Source organism: Furipterus horrens, unplaced genomic scaffold, assembly GCF_987537825.1.
Source record: "Furipterus horrens unplaced genomic scaffold, mFurHor1.1.pri manual_scaffold_6, whole genome shotgun sequence".
In the NCBI taxonomy this organism is placed as follows: Eukaryota; Metazoa; Chordata; class Mammalia; order Chiroptera; family Furipteridae; genus Furipterus; species Furipterus horrens.
In genome coordinates, this window is record NW_028327176.1 from 171,355,098 (window position 1) to 171,379,587 (window position 24,490).

Below are 24,490 nucleotides of genomic sequence, written 5' to 3' on the forward strand. Positions count from 1 at the left end.
CTTCACCTTAGTTCAAGAATAAAGCAATATGAACTATTTTTAGATCATTGATACATGAGAAGATTTGACTAGAGTAGAGGTTTAAAATTAACCTTAGATGCAAAAGTTTATTATAATCATAATTTGTGAAAAGCACAAGTTGCCATGTATTTTCTCTCATTTCATTTATTGACTGAAAACCGTACTTCAAATAAAGCTTTGTGTATTGAATACCAGCAGTGAAAAGTATTTTATCATTCGTTTTAGTTTCAGCCTCTCAAAAAGTACTGAATACTCAAACTTTATTTGCCTTATAAGATTCCATAGAACATTGCATATGGCTATTTTACAAGGAGGGACCCAAAAGAACCTCGAATTTATTTATAAAAAATTGTGTATTCATTCTTCCATGTTTAAACTTTAGTCACCTTCAAAGTATTCTTCATTTGATTCAATACACCTATCGAGATATTTTTTCCACTGCTCAAAATAGTTTTTGAACTCATTGATTTTCATGCCTTTTAATGCTTCTGCCATTTTTTGTTCCACTTCTTCCACATCTGCAAAATGTTTCCCTTTGATGATTTTTTTCATCCAGGGAAACAAAAGAAGTCACTTAGGTGAGATCAGGTGAATAGGGAGGGTGGGGAATAGGGGTTGTGCCATTTTTTGGTCAAAAACTACTGAACACTCAGCGTGGTGTGTGCAGATGTTTTCATAAATCACCCAGCCTCTCATGAGAACACCAGCTAGTGCACTGATACAGATGGTTCCTAGAACACTCACCTAGTGGGAGAAGCCTGTACTACAAGGGGCCCGCCCTCCAGAAGATAATTCCAGTTTTTTTGGGGGGGGGGGTCGCCCCTCATAACAGTCCTTCCCAAAATAATGTAAAAAGAAGTCTAGGACTAATTAGTTTCGAAGAAAAATTTTTAAAAAGCATTCTCCTGGTAAAAATCTAAAAGGAAAAATCCTACTGTTCATAGCTTCACTAAGATCAGATGTTTTTCTCCAGGAAAAATATGGTCAAATATTTCTGTCTGTAGTAATAACTCTTAGAAAAGTTGTTTAAAAGACAGAGATTACATACTCAAAATGAGAGCAAATTCTGATGTTCCACAAAACACTTCCTTATTTGGGAGTTGAAGGCAAATGTAGAGCCCAGATTTTCTACATTAGTTTGAGCTGAAACAATAAGTATTAACTAGGTTTTTTTTGAAACAGGTAAACTAAAAAACTGAATTACACCCCAATATCAGGATTCTGTACAATAGTATGAAATATTAAACAAGGATATATAATAAAAAAATTTTTTCAGGACGTTGGATAAGGTAGAAAGCAAAGGTCTATCTATCAATAATTTTTTTTCTTTGTACCAAGTTGGCTCCAGTGTATGGATTTCCACGTAAAATATCAAGCTGTGATTACCAACTTTCCGGAGCTCAAAGGAAGATTCAAACTGGTGCCCAGCTGCCAGAAGAAGGACTGCATAATTAATTCCTGACTGTAGTGTTGGCTCACTTTCAAATGCCTTTTTGAACCTGTAAGAAAAAAACAAATGGAACACGTTTACTTTCTCAATCACGAAATTCTGGGTGTGCAATAGCTTCTGTTTGCATAACTCCAAAGCCTAAGCAAGGAAAAATATTCCCCTGGCCTTCACCCCAGAATCTAGTGTGCTATTAGGATTTAATGCCTAAGTGCCTGCATATCCTCACCCTCAGCTCCATTGCATTCCCCTACTTAACCCACCTTCACCATAGCAACCCAGTCTTTAAAACGTCCTTTTCAATAGTTTACCAGAAATGTGAGATAGTGTGTGTGTGGATGTGTAAGCAGTGGAAATTTAAAAATAAGAAGAGTGCACATATCTTTAACAGTGTTTTTTTTAGAAGCCTTAAAAATACACAAAGCAACAAGGAGGATCATATAGGTAACATACTGAAATAATCAGTTCCATAAGAGTGATATAGAAATGAAATAAATAATATTAATTGTACTAAGAAATTAAGAAAAACAGAGAATGTGCCTGTGCATACTAATTTTAGCTCAAAGAGAATAAGAATCCTTTTCTGAATATGCATGAAATGGAGTATCAACCTTTGAAAACACTTCAGCATTTCAAAAGACTTCAGTGTTTGCATATCCACTGTATTTTCAAGGTAACACTTCTAGGATCCCTTCTAGGATCTCCTCACATACATCATTTAGCAGGCAACAATACTCAGAATTATTTCCTTTGGGAACATAAAGAAGAAGAAAAATAAAGTAAGCGCCCTAGTGACTAATAGAAACCAAGACAAATATGAAATGAAATCTTTAAGAAAATCAGCTTGAGAAAAATATAAGGTCTAAATATCTAATGAATGGCTATTTGATGATACAAAAAAAGGTTATGTAGGGAAAAGTACATTACAATTTCAAGATAAAGGCATTCCTACTTAAATTAATGGTGAAAATAAAAGATAGGAATAGCAAAAGTGGTAGGCATAATAGGGTATATTATAGTATGTTATTGGCTTTTATATATACTTAATATTTTCTCAAAAGAAAAAGTACATTTTTCTGAATATTAGAATTGTGTGCCCTTTGTAAGAGTCTTACTTTTTAAACAGAACAGGTATCTCTGAATGAAAATAGAACTCAAAAATATATTAATTTAAACTATTTGGCTTGAATAGTTATGTGTGTGGAATAATAAAAAAGTATTTCCAACTTTATCACTGTTGGTGATTAAAAAGCATTTTTATCTCCCCATAATTCCTAATTCTAAAGTGGAAAAAGTATGTATTCAGACTACTGATATTTAACTCTAGTCTTATCAAGGACAAACAGGATTTAGAAGTCTTAGACTCATATAAGTCTCAAAGGTCTTTGTGTTTGTTCAGAATCAAGAAGAAGGTCCAAATTAAAAAAAAAAAAAGTATAAGCGAAGAAAGAAATTATACACTTTCTACCAATTCATATCGAGATATTCAATATTTTCAACAAATAAATTCTTTCATTTCTCCTGAAACCAAAGAAAATGAAATATATCTTTTAAACATATTAAAAGGAAGATGTAAAAGGCAAGACATGACCCAAAGCAATCAATAAATATGGACTAGCTGCTTCCTATGTGTGAAAACCAACCAAAATGAAAAGTTGGGCTTACACCTTTTTTCTGTTACCATAAACAACATATATTTTTCACCAAAATATAAATATCAATAAAATTATTTATTCATATTTTTCTAGGGCTTATAGTTCTCTGTGATAATAATTAAATATTGAGGGAACTTGTCAGTCATATTGAGCACTGAATCTCTATTGTCTGAATCATCAGACTGCCTGACACATTGCAGGTAATTAGAAATAACTTGCTGATTGAAAGAAGAATTCATCTACTTCCTACCAAGAACTGGGCTGAGACAAGTGATAAACACAGCATTTCTTTCAGTAGTCTAAATCCTGACCTTGATAAAACTGTGTGTTCAGAAAGCTACATCCTTGAGCCACATTAAAATAGTGAATTGCATATCACTTTCACCATGTTACATTTTAACATTTTTAGAATTCACTACTTGAAAAAAATATTGATGGCATTGTTTATATAGCCTTTCCTTGTTGCCTACATAGGGCCTCACATGAGAAATTCCTTTTATTTATTGCTAGGGAGAGTTCAGTTTCCTCTGAAGAAGTGGTACATGGTCTTTTTTTTTTTTTTTTTCATGCAGCTAACTAAAAAGCATGAAGCTCAGTTATACGAAGCATGTTGATCTTTATTATTGACGCACTTGTATTTTCTAGTTCCTTGCTGCTAACTTTCCATATATTTCATCATTCCATTTCATTCTTTTTCAGATTCAAATTTGATAAAAAGTTCATATAGCTATTAAAATAACAAAACCATCCGTATGGGCTGAAGATGATGCAGCCATCTTTTGGGGGTAAGTGTGGCACAGGATTCAACAGCAGCAAACCCCAGTGGCTTGAAATGCTGTCCTCACCACGTTTCTGTGTTAGTTGGTTCAGCTCTGCTCCACGTTGCTTTCCCCTCTGAGACCTAGCTTGAAGAAGCAGCTTTCTCTGGATATTAGCTGAGGAAAAGTACACATGGCACAACCACATGGCTCTTAAAACTTCTGCTGATAATGAGCATCATTCAAGACACACACCCAAACCTAGTGTCATGGAGTGGGAGTGTATACTCTTTCTACAAATGGGGACAGTCTATTTCTAACAAAAATACGATCTAGCACAGATGACATTCCCTACCAGGGAAAGCTGTGATTAACCACGAAATGGTCAAAGAAACAACAATTTTACCTGGCTTAGATTACTGAGCTCTTACTAGGTATACATTACACTTGACACTTCAGGCCTAATATTTCTAATTCTGACAACTCTTCAGGAGAGGGAAGATTTTCCCAAGTTTACTAATTATGAAACTGAAGCATGGAAGTATTAAGCCATGCAGTTCAGAAGTGGTCCAGTGGGTAGGAGAGGTCAAGTGGGAACTTGACTCAGTTCTGCTAAATTTCAAGGTCTGAGCCCTCTTTTCCGTATCACTGCCTACCCTTTGGTGTGTGTTACTTTTTTTAAGTCATTTTTCATTACTTTTTGTTTGTTTGTTTTTAGTTAAAGGGATCTGGGTGAAAAGGAAAATTGACAACAACAAAAAAGTGAAGAGAACTGCTTTCATATTAGGAATAAAGTTTGTATTCTATACACAACAGAAATAGGTCTTAAAGAATTCTTGGAAAGAATGGTGTTTGTCACAAAATATATTTATTTGATAATCTTATTAGCTTAAAGACTAACATCTGTAAAAGACTGATATGGCAAGACTGCTGAATATTCCCATTAAAATGCCCCAAAGAAGAAATTCTGTGTCGTTGAAAACTGCAAAGTTTCACTGGCAAGAGGATAAATGAACATGAAAAATATGTTGGTCCTCACATAACAAAATCTATAAACAATGATTACTATTGTAAACCTAACTATAAAGATAAAGAGATAAAATGATTAGATGTGAGTGAAGCTAAATTAAAGGAGACTTCATGAAGGAATGAAACCTTAAGGATGGAACCAGACATTCACATCTTAAGAGAAGTGTAGTGACTTTGAGTAACTGTACAAAGTTATTTCCACTACTGCTGATTCTTTTCTCTTTAGTACTAAATATTTATAGAAAGAGGATGATAAATAATTTGTATTCCTCAATTCATTATTAGATTAAAAAGGTGCAAACTTCTTGCAAAACTTTCAAAGCAATACATTTTGTTCAAGGATTGCCTTATTACTAGCTATCTGTCAGCTGACTGCAGGCTCCCTCTAAGTACTTCATTATGGAATGATGAAGCCTTTACAAGAAAGATTCAGTCACTTTTTGCATTCACACTGAGACATTCAACAAAGTCAAGAATAAAGGAAATATTCTTGAACTGATTATTTCTGGCTAAAGAACTTGCCATGAATGAAACCAAGCTCAAATCAAGTTCTTTCTCATTAACTGTCTTTTCTCCTCCTTTGTGATATAACAGCTGTGATTCTTTCTGTGAGACATAAAAGTAATTAAATTAGAATTCATGGTGTCCTACATCCCTAGTGATATTTCTAAAATTCTCACTCAGGTAACTCAGAGGCAAAGCAAGACAGCATAAGAAGATGACTAATGTCAAATTACTCTGCTGATTTCAAATATGAAGGGGGGGCTATATTTGATTCAAACTATGTATTTGTGTATATTCATTATAATAAAAAGGTCAGAAAAAAAAGTATGCCAAATTCTAATTATGTTCTTCCAGTCCTTTACTATGTGCATAGTTTTCCCTCCTAAAAGAGAATCATACTCTTTTTATAAGATTTAAAAATTTGATGTGATGTTAAAGATTATTTTTAAACCACAATTTTCTTTTGGGTATATACCCGAAAGAATCAAAAGCAGAGAACTCAAACAGATATTTGTGCACCAATGTTCAAAGCATTTTTCACAGGCGCCAAAATGTGAAAACAACCCAAATGTCCATCGACAAATGAATGGATAAACAAAATGTACTGTATCAATACAATTATTCAGACTTAAAAAAGGAAATTGTGACACATGCTGCAGCATGGATGAACTTGGAGAATATCATGCTATGTGAAAAAAACCAGTCACACACACACAAAAGACAGAAGCCATATGATTCCACTTACATGAAGTACTAGAGCAGTCAAATTCATAGAAATAGAAAACAGAACAGTGGTTGCCCACGGCTAGGGGGAGGGAGAACAGGAGATTGTTTAACAAGTATAGAGTTTGAGTTTTGCAAGATGACAGCAGTTGTGGATGGATAGTGATGATGATAGCACAGCAAGGCAACTGTACTTAAGGCCACTGAATTGCACTTAAACATGATTAAAATGGTATGTTTTATGTCATGTTTACAGGGTGGGGCAAAAAGCAGGTTTACAGTTGTTCATATGGAAAATAATAATTAATAAATAATAATACAAGAATAAACTGTTTCACATATTCACAACTGTAAACCTACTTTTTCCCTACCCTGTACTGTTACCATTAACCCTCTCTCATTGTCAATGAATGATATTCCATCAAAAGGGATGTGATCCTTCATTTAACATTTTCCATACTATTGGACATTTACTTAAATGCCTTTCAACTTTTTGTTACCATGAAATTCAGTGTAGTGAATATTGTTGTAAACATATCTATTTCTTTAGGATGGTTTCCAAAAAGACTTAAGTAGATTAAAGAACCTGAATTATTTCAAAGCTCTTGATGAACAATGCCAAATTGCTTTTCATAAAGGTCTTAGAATTCATATTCCCAAAAGCAGTGTAGAAGAGACACTTTTCCATTGAATCCATGCCAAAATAAAGTATTCTCATCTTTTTACACCTTTGCCAAGTGTGCACAACAAGAAAGCATAGCTCAGGGATTTAATGTGCACTTGACTGCTTCTGAAAATGGACAGTTCCCATATGTTTATGATCAACTTAAACTTATCTTCCAATAACTGCAATTCTCTCAAAATAAAATGCAAACCCCATATTTTATGAAGGCTGGGAAGATGAGTGGAGACACTTTGGGGAATGCTCTGAAGAAGAAATGGGGGGGACTTAAATTTAATCAAATATTTAAGTATATGAAGAACAGTAAAATTTTAGGAGGAAGGGAGTAACAGCAAAACATGGGGAAACCTAAATACTTAATAAAAAGGGAATAGTCATATTACTGATTATGGTTAATCTATTCAATAAAAAGGACCCACTAAGCAGAATCTCCAGGGGTAATGAGCTCAGTGATACGAAATTCAGCCAGGCTTAGAAATGATTGCTTTGGTTCACGAAGTGAAATCACCCCTCTTCCTCTATATTCTCTTTTCTTTTCAGCATAATGCTGGCAAACCTCTAGCTCTCTCCTTCATCCTGCTGACAACTATGTTACATAAAGCAAGCTTTAGCTGCTCTCTTTAGGTTCTCAATTCTTGTTAGCCACAATTTGGAAATTTCCACAGTGACATATTAAATATTATCATTTTTGGACTTCGACTTGGTGAAGCCATAATAGAGCTTCATCCAATCCATCATCTGCTGAATGCAGTACTAAATCAAGGTCAAGGCATCCATGGACCGGCGTGCTTGCTTACAAAGCAACCATGGGCATACTGTGCGTTTTACCCAAGTCTCCAGGTCATCTTGGAATTGCAAGCCCCTTAGGAACCATCTATATCTGCACACCAAAGAGCTGAGTATCACACTGAAGTACTAAGAACTCTTCAGGCTTTGTGTTCTTAAAAAAAAAAAAAAAGAAAGAAAGCCCAAAATGGGAAACTCATCTAATAGACACGATAAAGGACTAAACAAAAAATGATGCCCGTGGGAGAATGGTGAGATAAAACTGGGGGGGGGGGGGGAATAAGGAGGGTAATGGAAATAGAGATTACACAGAGAAAGATATCTTGAAGTCAAGAAAAAGAATAAAAGGCTAATCTAGCAAATGGAAAATAGACATTGGTCTTTATTTGTAGGTTGATTGGTTTGTTACATAACTCTTCCAAAGTCAAGACAACCCCATCAATAATATAAAAACTAAAGTGTTATTAGGTACACACTACTGTTTGAACAGCACTTTCACTGACGTAAAAGAAAATCCGTTGATAAGGCAAGGCTTGCTGTTCTTTCCCAAGTTACTATGGAAAAATGAACATATTAATGCTAAAAACAGACTTAATGCTTTTAATTTCCTGCCTATGGATCATTACAGGAGAGACACAATTATGCTAATACAGTACAGGAACCAAATTTTCTTTCAAAGTTCTGAAAATGACTTCACATCTCCCCTTAAGAATGAGAAGATCATCTTCTCTAAAACTAAATATGAGTCCAATCACTGCAACCCCACGTGACCCCACGACAGCCGTGGCACATGAAATCCCAACAAAACCTACATAAAAAGGATGCAGAGACTCTATAACTTTTCCCTCATAAGCTAAAACGTTCAGCTAGATTCAGGAAAAGGAAGAAGACTCTTAGGAATTTTTAGGAAAAGAAAAATTTAACCTTGTTAATAATATCTTCCTCTGCTTTTTTTTTTTTTACTTACCAATTTTAGAGAGAGAAGGGAGGGGGAAAAGAGACAGAGAAAAACATTGATTTTGTTGTCCCGCTACTTATGCACTCATTGGTTGATTCTTGTATGTGCCCTGACTAGGAATAAAACCTACAACCTTGGCATATCGGGACAACACTAACCAACTGAACTACCCAGTAAAGGACTTGTTAATGCCCATTTTGAACAGGGATAATTATAACAATATATAAAGAAATATAAAATATTTTCACATATTACATACTAAGGATGCAACACCAAGTGCCTACTATTTCAAGACTTTAACATATGTTGCTTTATTTAATCCTCACAACATTCATTCTTCCTAAAGTGATCAGTTTAAACCAGCTATAATAATCTTGCTGGTGATTTGTGTGGTACTGGGCTAATGATGAAATACTAGAAGCATAAAGAAAAGTCTGGGGTAGTTTTTCCCCTATTTTTAAATTTTATTTTTCAATTACAGTTTATATTCAATATTATTTTGTATTAGTTTCAGGTATACAGTATAGTGGTTAGGCAATCATATATTTTGCAAAGTGCTCCAGTATATGATAGGATTTTATGAAAATGTTTTCTCAGTTCTAAGAAAAATACAGAAAGAGGGACCTTGACCCTGAGCACTGTGCTATGGACTGTACTCAGGTCCTCCTCCAGCCTCTAGGCCTCCTTTCTAGCCCCCGGGCCCTGGGATTTCCTGCCCAAGTGCCCTAAACTTTCCAGCCACAGTCTAAGCAGGCCTCTGCCTTCAGTCTGCCTTCAAGGGTAGACCACAACTCCAGTGTGTGTATCACTAGAGCCGAGGGGTTCCTCTTTGCTGGAGAGGGAAATCTAGCTTGCATGTGTGAGCCAGAAGATGGTTAAAAAAAAAAAAAAGACAGAAAAAGATGTCTTCCTTTTGTCTCCAGATGTTGGGGTAGCTAAATTGGATCAATACCTGAAATGGTAGTAGCCATCTTGCAACCCTGAGAAGGCCAGCCTGAGGGCAGAGCCACACGCAGCAATGACGGAAAATACCTGGCCTCACAGTTTTAAGCTGCCGACTCAACCCATGCCAGATCCAGCCCTATTTCAGGACTTCATGTTTGAAAGACACATTCTCTTATTGCTTAAAACCATTGGGGTAAGGTATTCTGCTACTTGCAGGATGCTAAGAGCATTCTGACTCATCTAGGTAGGTAGTAGTCTTATTTTTTAAGTACAAAGCAGAATTTCCTAAAGCTTAAGTAATTTGCCTAAGATTACACCGAGTCAAGTTTTATCTCGTCAGTTTCCCAGAAGTTTACGTGACTTCAACAAAACGACAGACATTCCTGGAAATGTCTGTCCTTGAGATGTAGTAAAAACAACACTAGATTGGAAAAAAACTAGATTTAAAATTTTATTAGTCTCAGGACAACAAAAAATTCACTCAAGTTCTTTGAGTTTCGATTGTCTCAGCTGTAAAATGGGACAAAAAATGTCTGCCTTGCCTACTTAACAAGGTGCTTATAAGCCTCCAATAGTTAATAAGATACCAAAACATTGTGCGGACTAAATTTGAGGGATTAATTATTATTTTTACCTACTAAACAAATACTGCATATAACAAAATGTCTAAGTAAGTACACTGCATATAAATTCAGTATAACTATTTCATGGTTGTTTCTTTTTTTCTCTTTTTTGGTTGGGTTAAAAAGTTGTGGGGATAATCTTGGCAATGAACTTCCCATGGCCCTCTGAGCTATAGTCTGTAATATTTCCTTGGGTCATTCCAGTTAAGTCTGTCACTCCAGAAACTCTGTGGCCTTTTTTTAGGGCCTAAGTCTAGGCTCCTGGGTTACCGGATATCATGCTTTGAAAGCTAAATATCCTCCCAGCACTGCTCTCTCCTCTTGCTCTTCATCCCATCTCAGCCCCAACACCCTCTAATTAGACTTGTGACAGGCAACATTGCTGTTTTCTTTAACTTATATTTAACTTTATACTGGACAGCTATGATAAAAAGCTACAACCTTTTGCCATGGCCAGGTGGTCTGTTGGCTGGAGAGATGTCCTGTACACTGAAAGGCTGTGGGTTTGATTTCTGGCCAGGGCACATACCTGGCTTGTGGGTTCGATCCCTGGTCAGGGTCCATACAGGAGGCAACTAATTGATTTTCCTCTCTTACACTCATGTTTCCCTCTCTCCCTTTGTCTCTCAAATCAATAAAACATATCCACAGATGAGGGTTGAAAAAACAAAATAGCTACAACCTTTTAGTAACTGAAAGCTAAACTCAGTTTATCTACAGATCAAAAAGGCAATTTTAAACCTTAACTTGGATTATAGACATTTAAATATAGAAAAAGTGGCATTATTTTAGCCATCCACAAGAGCTTCAGCGAATAAAAATAACTAAGGAAGTGAGAATAAAAACGTCAAATGTTAGAGTACTCTTTTTTTATTCCTAAATCAGCACGATGTGTTCATTCAAATTACTCACCCTCCATCTGTCCCAGATAAGACTCAACAATGAAAGTTTGTTCTAACAATATATCACAATTCTGCAAATTTAAAATATCTAAGAAAATAAGAAAAACGTTTATGGCTATTTTCACATTCTGAGCCCCCAAGTAAACCTTTCAGAAGACAGACCTGCATGAGAGGGTTACCCTATGGGGAAAAGGGTGCCTTGGGACAATCTCTGTGCCGGATGCAGTGCTCAGCGTGTAAAACTTTCTCCCTCTAATGTAGGGCAGGAAACGGAACTCTGTAAAGATATTAGAAAGGGGAACTGACAGAAAGAGTTCTATGGGCCACTGTGATCACAACTACTTGGGATTGTTTCTACTATGTTGAAGATCTTATCCTTAAGCTTTTTGTGGTCAGTAGATCACTGTTCAAATCAACAGAAAATGATTCAGGCCACGGAAAATGTCAAAGGAAAGGAGCCTGTGGGACTGACCACCTGCCACGACATCCTACTCTTTGTCCCAGCACCAGTATTTGACAAGTGAAAACTCAGACGTGCAAACAAGGTCAGTTAAAACATCCCTTGGGGACCCATGGCTCAGGAAGTGTGAAATCCAGGGTAGGTCTGGCAGGAAGCCTAGTCACTTCAATGACACTCTGTGTGTCAGCTCCTTGAGGAGGTGCTGTTACTTCTCAGCTCTAACAGAAATGGAGGTCAGGAACAAGGCCAACACACGGACGCGAATGAATGGGTTTGCAGTACAGTCTTACAGTGTGAGGGCGTGAAAAAACATCCATGTAAAAATGGGGAGAACCTTCTTAGCAAACATTAAGGCAAATGGATAAAATGACAATAATGGCAAGTTATGGAGGAGTAATCCACAATAAAACTGACATTCATATATTACTAAATAAATCGGTGATTGACACACACAAGAGCAACACAAGATCAACTCCTAAAGACCATCCTATTGAAGGGCCTTGAACTCTAACAGCCTTACCTGTTCTTCCTAGAAAAGTAGTGGGTACCTTAAAATGAAGTCATAGAAATTCAACATCTTCAATTTGACCTGAAGACCTTGAACACAAACCTCCTTTGAAAGGCAGTTAATGTTCCTCAGCAAAATGGGAACCATAAAAAAGGAGCCAGAATGTAAAAGTATAGAAAGTTAAAACCAAAATACATCCAAAAAACAAACAAACAAAAAAAACCCTGTTCCTTAAATAAACTTCATTTGACCTTAAATGAACTCTAAGTAGTCTAGGTTTTTCAAGTGGGGACACTATTTTATTCCTGTGCATGATGCTCACAAACTTCACAGGAGATGTTTTCTATTTAAACTCACTGACTATGAAAATCAGGCTTTTAAAGATTACCTCTGCATTTCATTATCACTACCATATCAAAGTATTTATACTGGCATAATATTTCAAAATCAGATTCTAATCGTCTTTCTTATCATGGGTAATTTTTATTTTTTGGATTATTTTATTTTATTCTACTTTATTTTTAAAATTATATTTTATTGATTATGTTATTACAGTTGTCCCAGTTTTTCCCCCTTTGTTCCCCTCCACCCAGCACCCCCAATCCTTCAGGCAATACCCCTACCATTGTTCATGTCCATGGGTCATGCGTATAAGTTCTTTGGCTACTCCATTTCCTATGTTGTGCTTTACATCCCCATGGTTATCCTGCAACTACCTATTTGTACTTCTTAATCCACTCACTTCTTCACCCATTCCCCCACTCCCTACACCCATTTGACAACAATCAAAAAGTTCTCCATATCCATAATTCTGTCTCTGTTCTTCTTCTTTGCTTAGTTTGTTTTTTTAGATTCAATTGTTGATAGATATGAATTTTTGCATTTTATTGTTCACAGTTTTGATCTCTTCTTAAATAAGTCTCTTTAACATTTCATATAATAATGGTTTTGTGATGATGAACTCCTTTGTTTTTTTATTGTCTGGGAAGCTCTTTATCTGCCCTTCAATTATAATTATAGCTTTGCTGGGTAGAGCAGTCTTGCCTGTAGGTTCCTGCTTTTCATGACTTTGAATATTTCTTGCAATTCCTTCTAGCTTGCGAAGTTTCTTATGAGAAATCAGCTAACACTCTTATGAGAACTCTCTTGTAGGTAACTAGCTTCTTTTCTCTTGCTGCTTTTAAGATCCTCTCTTCATATTTAATGTTTTAATTATAATATGTATTGGAGTGGGCCTTTTGCATCCATCCTGTTTGGGACTCTGTGTGGTTCCTAGACTTGCATGTCTATTTCCTTCACCAAATTAGGGACGTTCTCTTTCATGATATTTTTCAAATAGAATTCCAATTTCTTGCTTTTCCTTTCCTTCTGGTAACCCTATGATGTGAAGGTTGGAATGCTTGACATTGTCCCAGAGGCTGCTTATACTATCCTCATTTTTAAAAATTCTTTTTTTCTTCTTGTTCTGGTTGGTTGTTTTTTGCTTCCTTATGTTCCAAATCATTGATTTGATTCTTGGCTTCATTAACTCCACTGTCATTTCGCATAAATTTTTCTTTATTTCAATTAGCATATTCTTCATTTCTGACTAGATCTTTTTTATGCTGTTGAGGTCATCACTAAGTTCCTTAAGCATCCTTGTAACCAGTGTTTTGAACTCTACATCTGATAGACTGCTTATCTCAATTTTGTTTAGTTCTTTTTCTGGAGGTTTGATCTGTTCTTTCATTTGAGCCATGTTCCTCTGTCTCCTCATTTTGACAACCTCCCTGTGTTTGTTTCTATGTATTAAGTAGAGCTGCAATGACTCCCTGTCTTGGTAGTGTGTCCCAGTGCAGCAGATGTATTATAGGGTCCAATGGCACAGCTTCCCCTATCACCTGAGCTGGGTTCTTGAGGTCTGTCTTTCATGTGGGCTGAGAACACTTTCCTCTTGTAGCTGAATCTTGATTGCTGTTGGCAGATCAATGGGAGGGATTTATATAGGTCAATCAGCTGCAAGGACTGGCTGTGACCAGTGACCACTATCCCCTGCCCTCTGTGGAGGATCAGCTGTGCGGGGGCAGGGTGGTGGTGCTCCAACGTGGTCTGTAGCTGTCCACTGGGTGGACAGGGTGTGCAGGCCCTGGGGTTGCTGGGGTGGTGCAGGCCAAGGTCAGCCCCAACCTGTGTTTTGCTCAGGGCCACCCTGTCTGAGCTATAAAGCAATCTGAGACAGCTGCTACTTGTGCTGGGCTTAAAGATTCCCAGACAAAACCAAGCTGTAAATCTAGGCTGGAATGTAGTTCTTAATTTGTAAGCTTTGGCCCTTCTGGAGTTTCAGTGAAAAGCTCAAGCTGTTTATCAACCCCCTATTAACTTAGAGAAGGTCAAACTCCAAATTCTGCCTCTCCTATATTGGGGCAGCTACTGAAATACATGTTCAGTTCTTTTAGCCTTCTAGCTGCTATTTTCTCTCTGGGCTCCTTTGCACACATCAAGGGTCAGCCAAGAATTGAAGGGAAATTTATACACAGATTTTGGGGTGCTTTCTCTGTGGTTCCTTCACTTAGGGGTATCCCTCTCAAATCCAGCCAATCTGGCAGCATCAAACCAACTCCTCAGGCCACTGAGACTGACTTTCTTCTTGAGACTTTCTTCTGAGTTCTCTCTACTCTGTGCCCTCCAGGCCAGAGAATGCCCCAAGCAAAAAGCCATTTAAATATTGGATCTTATCCAGTGTGGTGCTCTTCTTCCAAGGATCAAAACCTCTCCAGTTTATGACTACTTCAATGCTTTAAACATTTTTAAAAAGTATTTTCCTAACATCTATCATCATTATTGGCAAGAGGATCAGAATGCATTCAGTTATTCAATCTTTTCTTTTTATGGTTCATGGTGTTTTAAACCTTGTATAAGAAATTTGTTCTCATCCCAAAGTCATAATTGCAGCTTATATATTTTATTCTAAAAGTATTTTTTTCATATTATGGTTATTAATTCACTTAGATTTTATTTTATTTTTTTGTGCATGACTTAAAGTAGGATCCAATTTTATTTATTTTTACAAGCAGATATATCAATTTCCTAGTAGTATTACTGAAGAGTCCATCTCTTCCCCTCTGGTCATAGTTTTCCTACTCTGACATAAGTCTAGTCTCATAAATATCTCAGCCTGTCCCAGGCTATTTTTTCTGTTTCAGTGTTTTCTCATCTGTGCCTACACTCATACTGCAATGTCTAATTACATCCGTATAAGTCCTGTATAGTAAGTCTTGTTATCTGGTAGAACACGTCCGTGCACCTTGTTCTCCAAAATTGCTTTGCCTATTTCTGGTCCTTTATTTTTCAAATAAATTTTAGAATCAATTTGTCAAATTGCATTAAAAGCCCTGCTGAGGATAATTTGTATCTTTAAAATATCAATTCTTCTCATCCACAAACTTGGTATATTTTCCCATTTTCTTTCATGTGTTTATATTAACTTCTACAAATTTTTCACAAAGTTATATTTCTGTCATTATATTACATATATATTTTAGAAATTTATTTTTTAAAAGCATTTTTTTATCTGATTTACTCCGATTTATTCTGCCACATTAAATAAATTTCATCAAAATTGTTTACCAAAGCTATAACTTCTAAGATTTAGTTCATAATATAGAATCTAAATGGTAATAGCAATGATTTAGTGTTTCAATTTACAGTTTTTTATGTCCTAGGTATTTCAAGCAACTGAGCCTACATACTCACCAAAAAGCTCCTTGGTCTCTGCTTTCAGTGTCCATGAAATTAGAGTCCAAAAACATGTCTTTGTAGATTCGACCAACTAGGCAATACATATCTGAAGCTACTTGCCCTTCACTTTGAACCAAGGGAATCATAATATCAAGAGCTTTTGCTCTATCTCCAGGGAGATTCCTCCTAAGGTAGGGGAAGAAAACATTCCTGTTTCAATACAGATTACAGAAGCAACATATGTCAATTATCTTTTTTAAAATTCTAATATTTTGATTCACATTAGTGAAGCTTGGCAGGATAAAAACAACAATGAGATTTTGAGAGTCCCCTATAAACCTCTGTCATAAGCCTTATTGTTTCTTATCCGACTACATGCCTCCTTGGTTTAACAAGGATCTTTCTTGAATTGCCTTTCTGATAACAGTAATGGTTTGGTCTTATCCATCCACAGACCTTCCAATTTCCCCGCAGTCTATAGGCAGGTTCAAGTTGGTGAAGTGAGATTAGGAATGCAGTCTGTGGCTCTAAATTGGGGCAGAGTCAACTATATAATCCAAACATGGTTACAAAACCCTGACTTTCGGTTTTAATGACTTTTGCTCCAAAACACTGAGCAAAGTAATCCACAATTTCAATAAACCAACTTGAACCCAAGAACCACCTAATTTCTATGGGAGACCAATTAATTATCTAAGGAAGCTGCTTTATGTAGTTCATTTTAAAATAGCAAGTATGTATAGATCATTCTTAAAATGAGATAAAAATTCTCTTTAGTTATTTCTTCGACCTTGAAAACATCATGCTAAGTAAAAGAAGCCAATCACAAAAGACTACATAGGATATGATTCTGTTTACATGAAATCTATAGAGACCAAAAGTAGATTAGTATTTGCCTAGGTCTGGGCAATTTCAGGGGAAAGGCAGGGTGACCGCTAATGGATTGGGATTTCTTTTTGGGGTGATGAACATGTTCTAAATTTATTATGTTGATGGTCACACAGCTCTGTTAATATATTAAAAACCATTGAATTGTACATCTTATATGGATAAATTGTACGGAATATACATTATATTTCACTAAAGCTGTTATTAAAAAAAAAGGTTACTTCTATTCTCAACTACTACTTTAAATCTTTCTGTCTATAAAATTCCTGTTTTACTCTGTCCTAAATACCTTCAGTTTAGACTTACACTTCTTACAAATATCCTTATCAATTCATTATATTCTATTTTAGAAAAGGTAAAGATAAAACATAAAGAAAAATATGAGGCTCTTATGGACTTTCATTTTTCATTTCAAAATAGAACATATTTCATCCCATCTTTCAGAAGTGACTGGCAAACTTGAGCCTTCGGAATAGAATAGAATTAGAGCAGTTTTAGTTTTAACGAATAGGGTTCAGTGATCCTCCCAAATGCCAGAGAATTCACACAGTGACAGTAAAATCTTTCTGATAATTTCAACACATTTTCCTAGAAAGAACCTAAGAGTCAAGATTTGAGTGCTACATATTTCCCCCCTGTGGAATGAAAAATCCTATAACATAAAACAAAGGCATTTTTTATGTCCTAGGGATTTTTGGACTTTGACAAAATATTGATGTTTATTGAGAAACTTTTTACAATTTGTATACTTCCATTTGGTTTTGATATTAAGGATAAAGTATCAAGAAAGGTTCACCCTGAAAAAAATCCCCCTAAAAAAGGACTTATTTGAAAACCAGTTGGAACAGGTCATCTCTGGTAGTCTCATCTCACTTTGTCAAATCTAAGGAAAAAGTTGTTTAATAAATGGGGGTATAAAATATACTTATTTTACATTTATTGATAAAATTAGCAAGTTCTACATTTGTATGGGTAAAAAAGGAAAGAAACCATCTCTGGTCGAATGGCATGTTGACTTTTCCTTTGTAGATAGAGGCAGGAGAACATATTGATGAAAAACAGACATCAGCATCAGACAGATCTGGGTTTGAGTCTCAGTTTTATGACATGTAACTATGAACCTTGAAGAAAAGTTACTCAACTTTTCCAGGCCTCAGTTTCCTCATCTGTAAAACAACTGACCCATAAGTGACACATGGCAAGTGCTCAATAGATGGGATGTCTCCTCCATTTTTCTTTTTATAATTCTCTTCAGTTGTATTAATTATGTATATATTCAACTAAGCACAATTTGGGCAGCTCAGTGCCTTAGGTCTCTCCATGGCCAGAGCTGGGATGGCCCTCCATGGGGACTCTGGGTAGAAAGTGGCACTGAGTTATGTGCCATGATGCGAACAGAAGAGATAGAGGCAGGACTAGAATCAACAGTAATAGCCCTGGACCGAGAAGATTCATGGACATATGTCTTATAATGTGGCCCACAGAGCTCTGATTATAATTAGGTGTGTTCAGAGCAGTCCCAGTGAATACGTTAACATAGACATAACTACCCTTACCCTACTTGAGCCAGTTTTTGCATGAATAATCATTTGGTGTTGAGTATATTTGCTTAAACATAACATCATGTTCCTTTAATTTTTAAAAATTCTAAAAATATATAAAAAGCAGATATAAATTTTGACAGAGAAGAAAAAGAATTTTAACGATTTTAATATAAAAACAGTGAGAATTCTTTTTATTGACCAAAAAAATCAGAAAAAAAATCAGAACACATGCTTCCTATATACAGTTGAAGTGGAAATATTAATATTGTGTTTTTAATAGTGAGTGGTTGCAGGGCTACACAAAAACATGCCCTAGAAAGAATATATAAGTTCAACAATAACATGTTAGCACATTGTGATCAGGAACTTTTTCTTCTTACCTATTCAGTGCAAATGCATAATGAAACTTCACATGATGATGGGAGGCCAAATCAAAGGTTGGCAGCTTTTCTAAAGTCTCTACCAGCTTCACAATTGAATCATATTCCTTTTAAACAAGAGGAGAACAGCATAGTATTAAACCATTAGGAGAAAGTTCTGACAATGAAATGCTTTTGACAACCAGATATCTGAATATGAGTAGAGCATTAAAAAAAGAACTAAAATCCAAAGAATACATTGAAAGAACTAGAACCCAGTTTAAGAAACTGTGTTATCTTAAAATAGGGTTTTTATTTTATAGATAAAACATTAGAAGTATAGAGTCACCATATGTCACCAGAAAACCGATCAACCATCTAGCATGACAATGCTACATTTTCTTAATAAGGGTGTGATACTTCTTTATAGAGCCCCAGATTCCTGCTTTGCAGTGTCCTATCAATTACATTCAGGGAAATGATTTACAAGAACATGGAACAATTGGTTGAACTTCTGTTTTAAGCAACAAAACAATTTTGTTTCAACGAATAAGCTACACTAGTCACAGGATCCTAAGTGCCACACCTCTCCACATGTGTAAATCTGTTGTTCACATGAAGCTTTACTCAGGCTTGAAAGTCTGGAAATAAGAAACCAGAAGCCGCTTAAATTGTACTATAAAAATCTAATAGCAAATTCCCAACTCTGAGAGGGTTTCCTTTAACTTACCGTATTTTTACAATATTAAGACATGTCAATAAAAAAAATATGGCGTGTGTTTTACATTATATATTTTAAAAGTTATTTTTACAGGGATGTAAAGTACAGCATAGGGAACACAGTGAACAATATTGTAATAACTGTGGGGAGATCACTTTGTAATTTATATAAATGTCAAATCACAATGTTGTATAGCTGAAACCAATACCGTATGTCAACTTTAATTGAAAAAGTAACAAGATTTCTAAGTTAGTTTTATAATTAATTGCATACTTATTGCTTCTGGCTAGTTAAATATTGCAGTATTAATTTTAAGCAACACAATTTCAATGGAGATATATTGACAAAGTTCTAAAATTTTTTTGGCTATTTGCCAAAACAAAGTTTTAACTTATTGATTGATAAGTGTACCTGAATCTAATGGAATAGAACAGACTGTACCTGGGTTAGCCATGCTTGCAGAATTTTCTTTTTGTTCTTTTGGAGGAAAAGGAGCTTTAGCATACAAGTCTTTCACAAACACTGACTATTACTCATACGAGTCTATTTCATTTATCATAAACTATCAGGATAGAAAGCATGCAAGAGTCAATAAAAACAATTACATTTACTAACATGAGTGACTTATTAGTTAACTGAAATTTGATGTTAATATTCTTATATACCTCCAATATACTGTATGAAAAATATTTTAAGCATCTTCTCACCTGGATATCTCTGTAGGAAAGTAACAGATTTATGACAATATCTGCTGTCAAGACTTCAATATTATCTACACGCTGCAGAATTCTTGCCAATTCAGCCGCCAGTTCTTTACCAGTGTATAAATTACGAGCCTTCCTGATATCATTGAGTATAGATTCCTGGAAATACCGGCTGGTGGGAAAACACATTTCAAAGAGTTAATACTAGAAGAATTTCAATGAAAACTAATAATGACATTTGCAGCACTGGTAGCTTTCAATTCATTAGCACACCCTAGAAAGAATATGTGTTAGCAAATTGCGAAAGAATACCTCACATAACTAGCATTATTAAGAAATTTGGAAGTCCTGTATTTCTATTAACACTCTCCTTTGCTTCAGGAAGAAAGGTAGGTATTCTATGTTAATGAATTTCCCAAGAATCTTTAATGTACCATTTAAAATGTCTAAATATTATTTTTAATTTTATAGTTTTGAGTACAAATTGTTCTAAATAAATTAGGTGAGCCTATGATTTGAACATAATATCATCCTTACTTTCTGACTCAGCTTCATTATTTAACAACATAAATGACAGCTTTTAAATATAATAAAAATAAACAATCAACTGTATGATATTATAGTTGAATAAAATATACTAATGCTCTCAGCAATTTCTGTAGAGTTCTTGCTCTTACACTAAAAGTCCTGGGACATTTACTTGGATAATGTTTCTGTACTTTGAATTTATTTTTAGCTCTACCATCACTACAACACAGTCAGCGATCTTTTTTTATTTTTTTATTTCAAGTTAGTCTCTGAATAAGTGAATAAAATGCAACACGTGGACTATGGGGTATCTATTTTGTCTACTTCAAGGGTATTAGACATCTTTTTCTGGTTCTTGGCTGCTGTGTACCATATCTAAGAAACGCCTCATCAGACGCACAAATAAATAAAGTAGAGTAACACTTCATTTATTAAACTGACCTAGAACTTGTTTGTGCCACCTTCAGAAGCTGAATGAAACGATCCACAAGAGGTAAGCAGATGGGTCCAAGAAGCAGCTCGAAGTTCGACTGCATGAGCTCTGACAGCCCCTTCATGAAGCTGCAGTCACAGCAGTAGACCTTGTTATGTGGCGTTATCACATAAGGGACAAACGTGTAGTTCCCAGTGCACATCTGTGGAGAGGAGCACCAGGAGGTGGTCAGTTAGCCTGTACCTTCCACGTACGCAACCCCAAGTCGTACTTAAGTGAGCATTTTAAATAGTAATCCTGAATATGAAAGGAAATAAAAAAACCTCATTTCTTATTTATGACTTACGAAAATGGAAATGTCTGCCAATTTCTTTAATTGCTTACTTCAAATAATTAGGACTTACAGAAGATACAAAAAACACTATGGCAAAGTTTCAATCAATCAATTTAAAATATTTATTCACCATCTCACATGGCTAAGACATATGATATACATTGTAGGAAAAAAAGAGTAGTTTAAAACACAGCCTTCAGGGAACTTAAAAATTTTATCAGCGAGACACAACATAAATATATATAAATAATAAGAGCTAAAATTTAAGGGCTGCCCACGTGACAGGCTGTGCTGTGACCGGTGCTAGAACAAAGCGGCCCAACACCCAGGTGGCTCTGTCTCAGTCATGGCTCCCTTTGTCTCCTAGGTGCTAAAACTAGAGACCCAGAAGTTATCCTTGATGTTTCCATTTCCTTTCCCTCCCATATCCTATCACAGTCCTGTCTGTTCTACCTCCCAAATCTATCTCATACTTGCCCATTCCCCTCCATCTTCTCTCACCAGCACTACAGACCGCACCCCAACACACCTGGCCTGAACCACTGTCATTGGCTTCTACTTCATCTCCCTGCTTCCACTCTTGCCCTCCAATTTATTCTCTACCCAGCTGTCAAAGGGCTCTTCTACCCTGTGTCAGATCATTCCCTCAGCTGCTGGGAGCCCCTTCCCTTGCTCCTGAGATGAAGATAAAACATATCACTGTACTACAAGGGCCTGACTATCCAGATTCTGCCTCCCTCCAACCCTGGCCCCTGCTGCTCTCCGCTCACTCATCACGACCTTCTGCGGGTTACTAATGATGCCAAGTGAGGGTATCCTGGCACAAACAAAAGGCAAAATTGCCCTGGACACCCCTGAGTGATAACAAGCAAGTCTGACCAGAGCTTAGGGCTCAGGCAAGGGAAGGGGATACAAAGCCAAGGAGTTTAAACTACACGTGCTGGGCAGAGGGAATCATGGAGGATTCAGAGCAGGAAAGAAAACATCATCAAGGCTGTGTGTTCTGACAGTCTGGGCAGAAAACAGAAAGGACTGACAGGGAAAGAAACAAGATTTGAGGTAATTAGGCACGAAGCTGCAAAGAATAACCGGACCAGCAGCAGCCCCAGTGGACACATGCACTCATTGTAACCTGCCAACTGGTTACAGATAGAGAGAGAGGAAGGAGTCAAAGGTGACTCCCCAGCCTTAAATGCAGCGACCTGAAAGAGAGGGAGAGAAACATCCACTGGTTGCCTCTTGTACACCCCCAGCCGGGTACCTGGCCTTCAACCCAGGCATGTACCATGACCAGGAATCGAACCAGCAATCTTTCAGTGTGCGGGAGTAAACCCCACCCATTGAGCCACACCAGTCAAGGCACATTACCCAACTTCTGATAAGGACACCTAGCACCTGAAATAGCAGCTTACTCAAGCCAATGGCAGCTTGGTCATAGCATGCAATATTTGGTCATCTTATAAACCTGCTTATCCACACATCCAAACCATCACGGGCATGATTAGTTCTTTCCTACCATTCAAGTCTCAGGTAGCATTTGCTACCTCCTCTGAAAGACCTTCCATGACCACTTGAAGTAATGGCCACCCGCTCTTCAGCATGTTACCTTATATTGATTTTCTAATTGGTTTGTGTGCTTATTTCTTTTCTGGCCTCTTCCCCCAACTAGACTCTGGCACTTCTCATTTGCTGTCTCATGGAACAGTCATGAAATGTGGCTGTTGTCACTTTCAACCTCCTTAGTGAATGCCTGTGGTACCAGCCCAAAGTTTGGCACATGGTACATGCAATCAATATTTGCTTAATGAAATCTGTTACACTGAATTGATGCGTGAAGTGCTAATTTCTCATTTCCTGCTGAAAGGTATAGGATGAGTTTATAATGGCAACATAATTTATCCTGCGAGTCTCTGATTTGGAGAAATCTTAACCATAAGTTTTTAAATTTCTGATCAAAAGAAAAGCTATCAAATGTGTTTTTAATGTTATCATTTTAAACTGACTCGTGCAGATCTTTGTAGTATATTGTTTCTCTAAGTTGCAGAGATACATTTTTTAAAGTTTTCAAATACTGGTTTACTTTCCAAAATGAAAAGTATAGCCATTGGTTGGCAAAACAAGTTGATTCACCTGTGTATTATTTTCCTTCAGGCAATTAAAAAAATTTTAAATCTATTTTTATCACTTTTTAATCTTTGTTTAATTCTGTGTGGAGAGCAGGAATTTTATAGTCTGGTTTCAAAAACAGAAGACATGGGAACTTAAATCAATTTCTGTAGAGATTGGTAGATAGACAAATTAGATAGAAATATGTATATATACATGTATCTATAAATGTGCATGTGTGTATGTGTATCTATAACTTGTATGTATATAGCATATATGTATAAATATCTATATATGTGTAAATATACATACCTACACACATATACATGTGTATCTATGTTTGTATATATGCTGCTTTAGTGCCATTCATAATTCCACAAAATTGGATATGCTTTTGGGAAATTTTTTCCAAAACATAATCATGTATTTTTCTAAAAGTTATCAGTGTCACTTCCCATTATTAAAAATAAAATTTTACTATAAAGGAATATTTAGATAAAATAATCATATTTATACTGATATGTTAGAAACTCTAAAGAGGAAAAAACAGAGATAGAAATGAAAATTTTGCGAGGATGAAAAAAATACCAGAGATTAGCTGATGGAAAAGAAAAAAATGTTTCTGGAAAGGTTAAGTAAAATACTCACAGTATTCTTCTGGCAAATAATTTCCTGAAAAAAGAAAAAAGTAAAGCAGAAGTCAATACAAAACTAATTAATTCAATTAATTAACTGAACTATAGTTTGTGGGAAAATCTATATTAACAATTTCATTAGCAATTAGAAATTTCAAGGAGTGCAGAATAAGTTTCTGCATCTGAGAAGTCTACGATCTGACAGGACTCAGGCGAGCACAAAAAGCAGCATGAACATGTAAAGTACAAAAACTGAATTATCTATGTCATTTCAGCAGAATATGTACACACAGAATTATTGTTAACAGTCATTTATTTTGGAAAATAAAAAATGAGTTTGTTTTCTCTAAATAAAGCCTCACTCATGCCCTGGGAGACCAAGCAGCTTGCTGCCTCTTGGGCAGCTGGAAATATAGGGTATTGGCTACTTATCAGGATGGGCAAGTCCACACCAAGATAATAAGGCCACCTGTCAATAAAAGGTCAGAAATATAACTCATGTGTTATTCAGTTAGTAGAA

The 24,490-nt window shown here is 36.0% G+C and overlaps 1 protein-coding gene across 1 annotated transcript in view; it reads right to left on the reverse strand.

The window, feature by feature from the left end:
* MAP3K5 (mitogen-activated protein kinase kinase kinase 5) overlaps nt 1-24,490 on the reverse strand; it is a 170,207-nt gene that overhangs the window by 84,006 nt on the left and 61,711 nt on the right. The window contains exons 3-8 of the mRNA XM_090279899.1: nt 23,984-24,007; nt 20,904-21,097; nt 19,938-20,106; nt 18,531-18,637; nt 15,734-15,904; nt 1,408-1,520 (exon numbers count right to left, since the gene is read on the reverse strand). Of these exons, the coding sequence (XP_090136025.1) occupies nt 1,408-1,520; nt 15,734-15,904; nt 18,531-18,637; nt 19,938-20,106; nt 20,904-21,097; nt 23,984-24,007 (778 nt within the window). The remainder of the gene's footprint in view (nt 1-1,407; nt 1,521-15,733; nt 15,905-18,530; nt 18,638-19,937; nt 20,107-20,903; nt 21,098-23,983; nt 24,008-24,490) is intronic.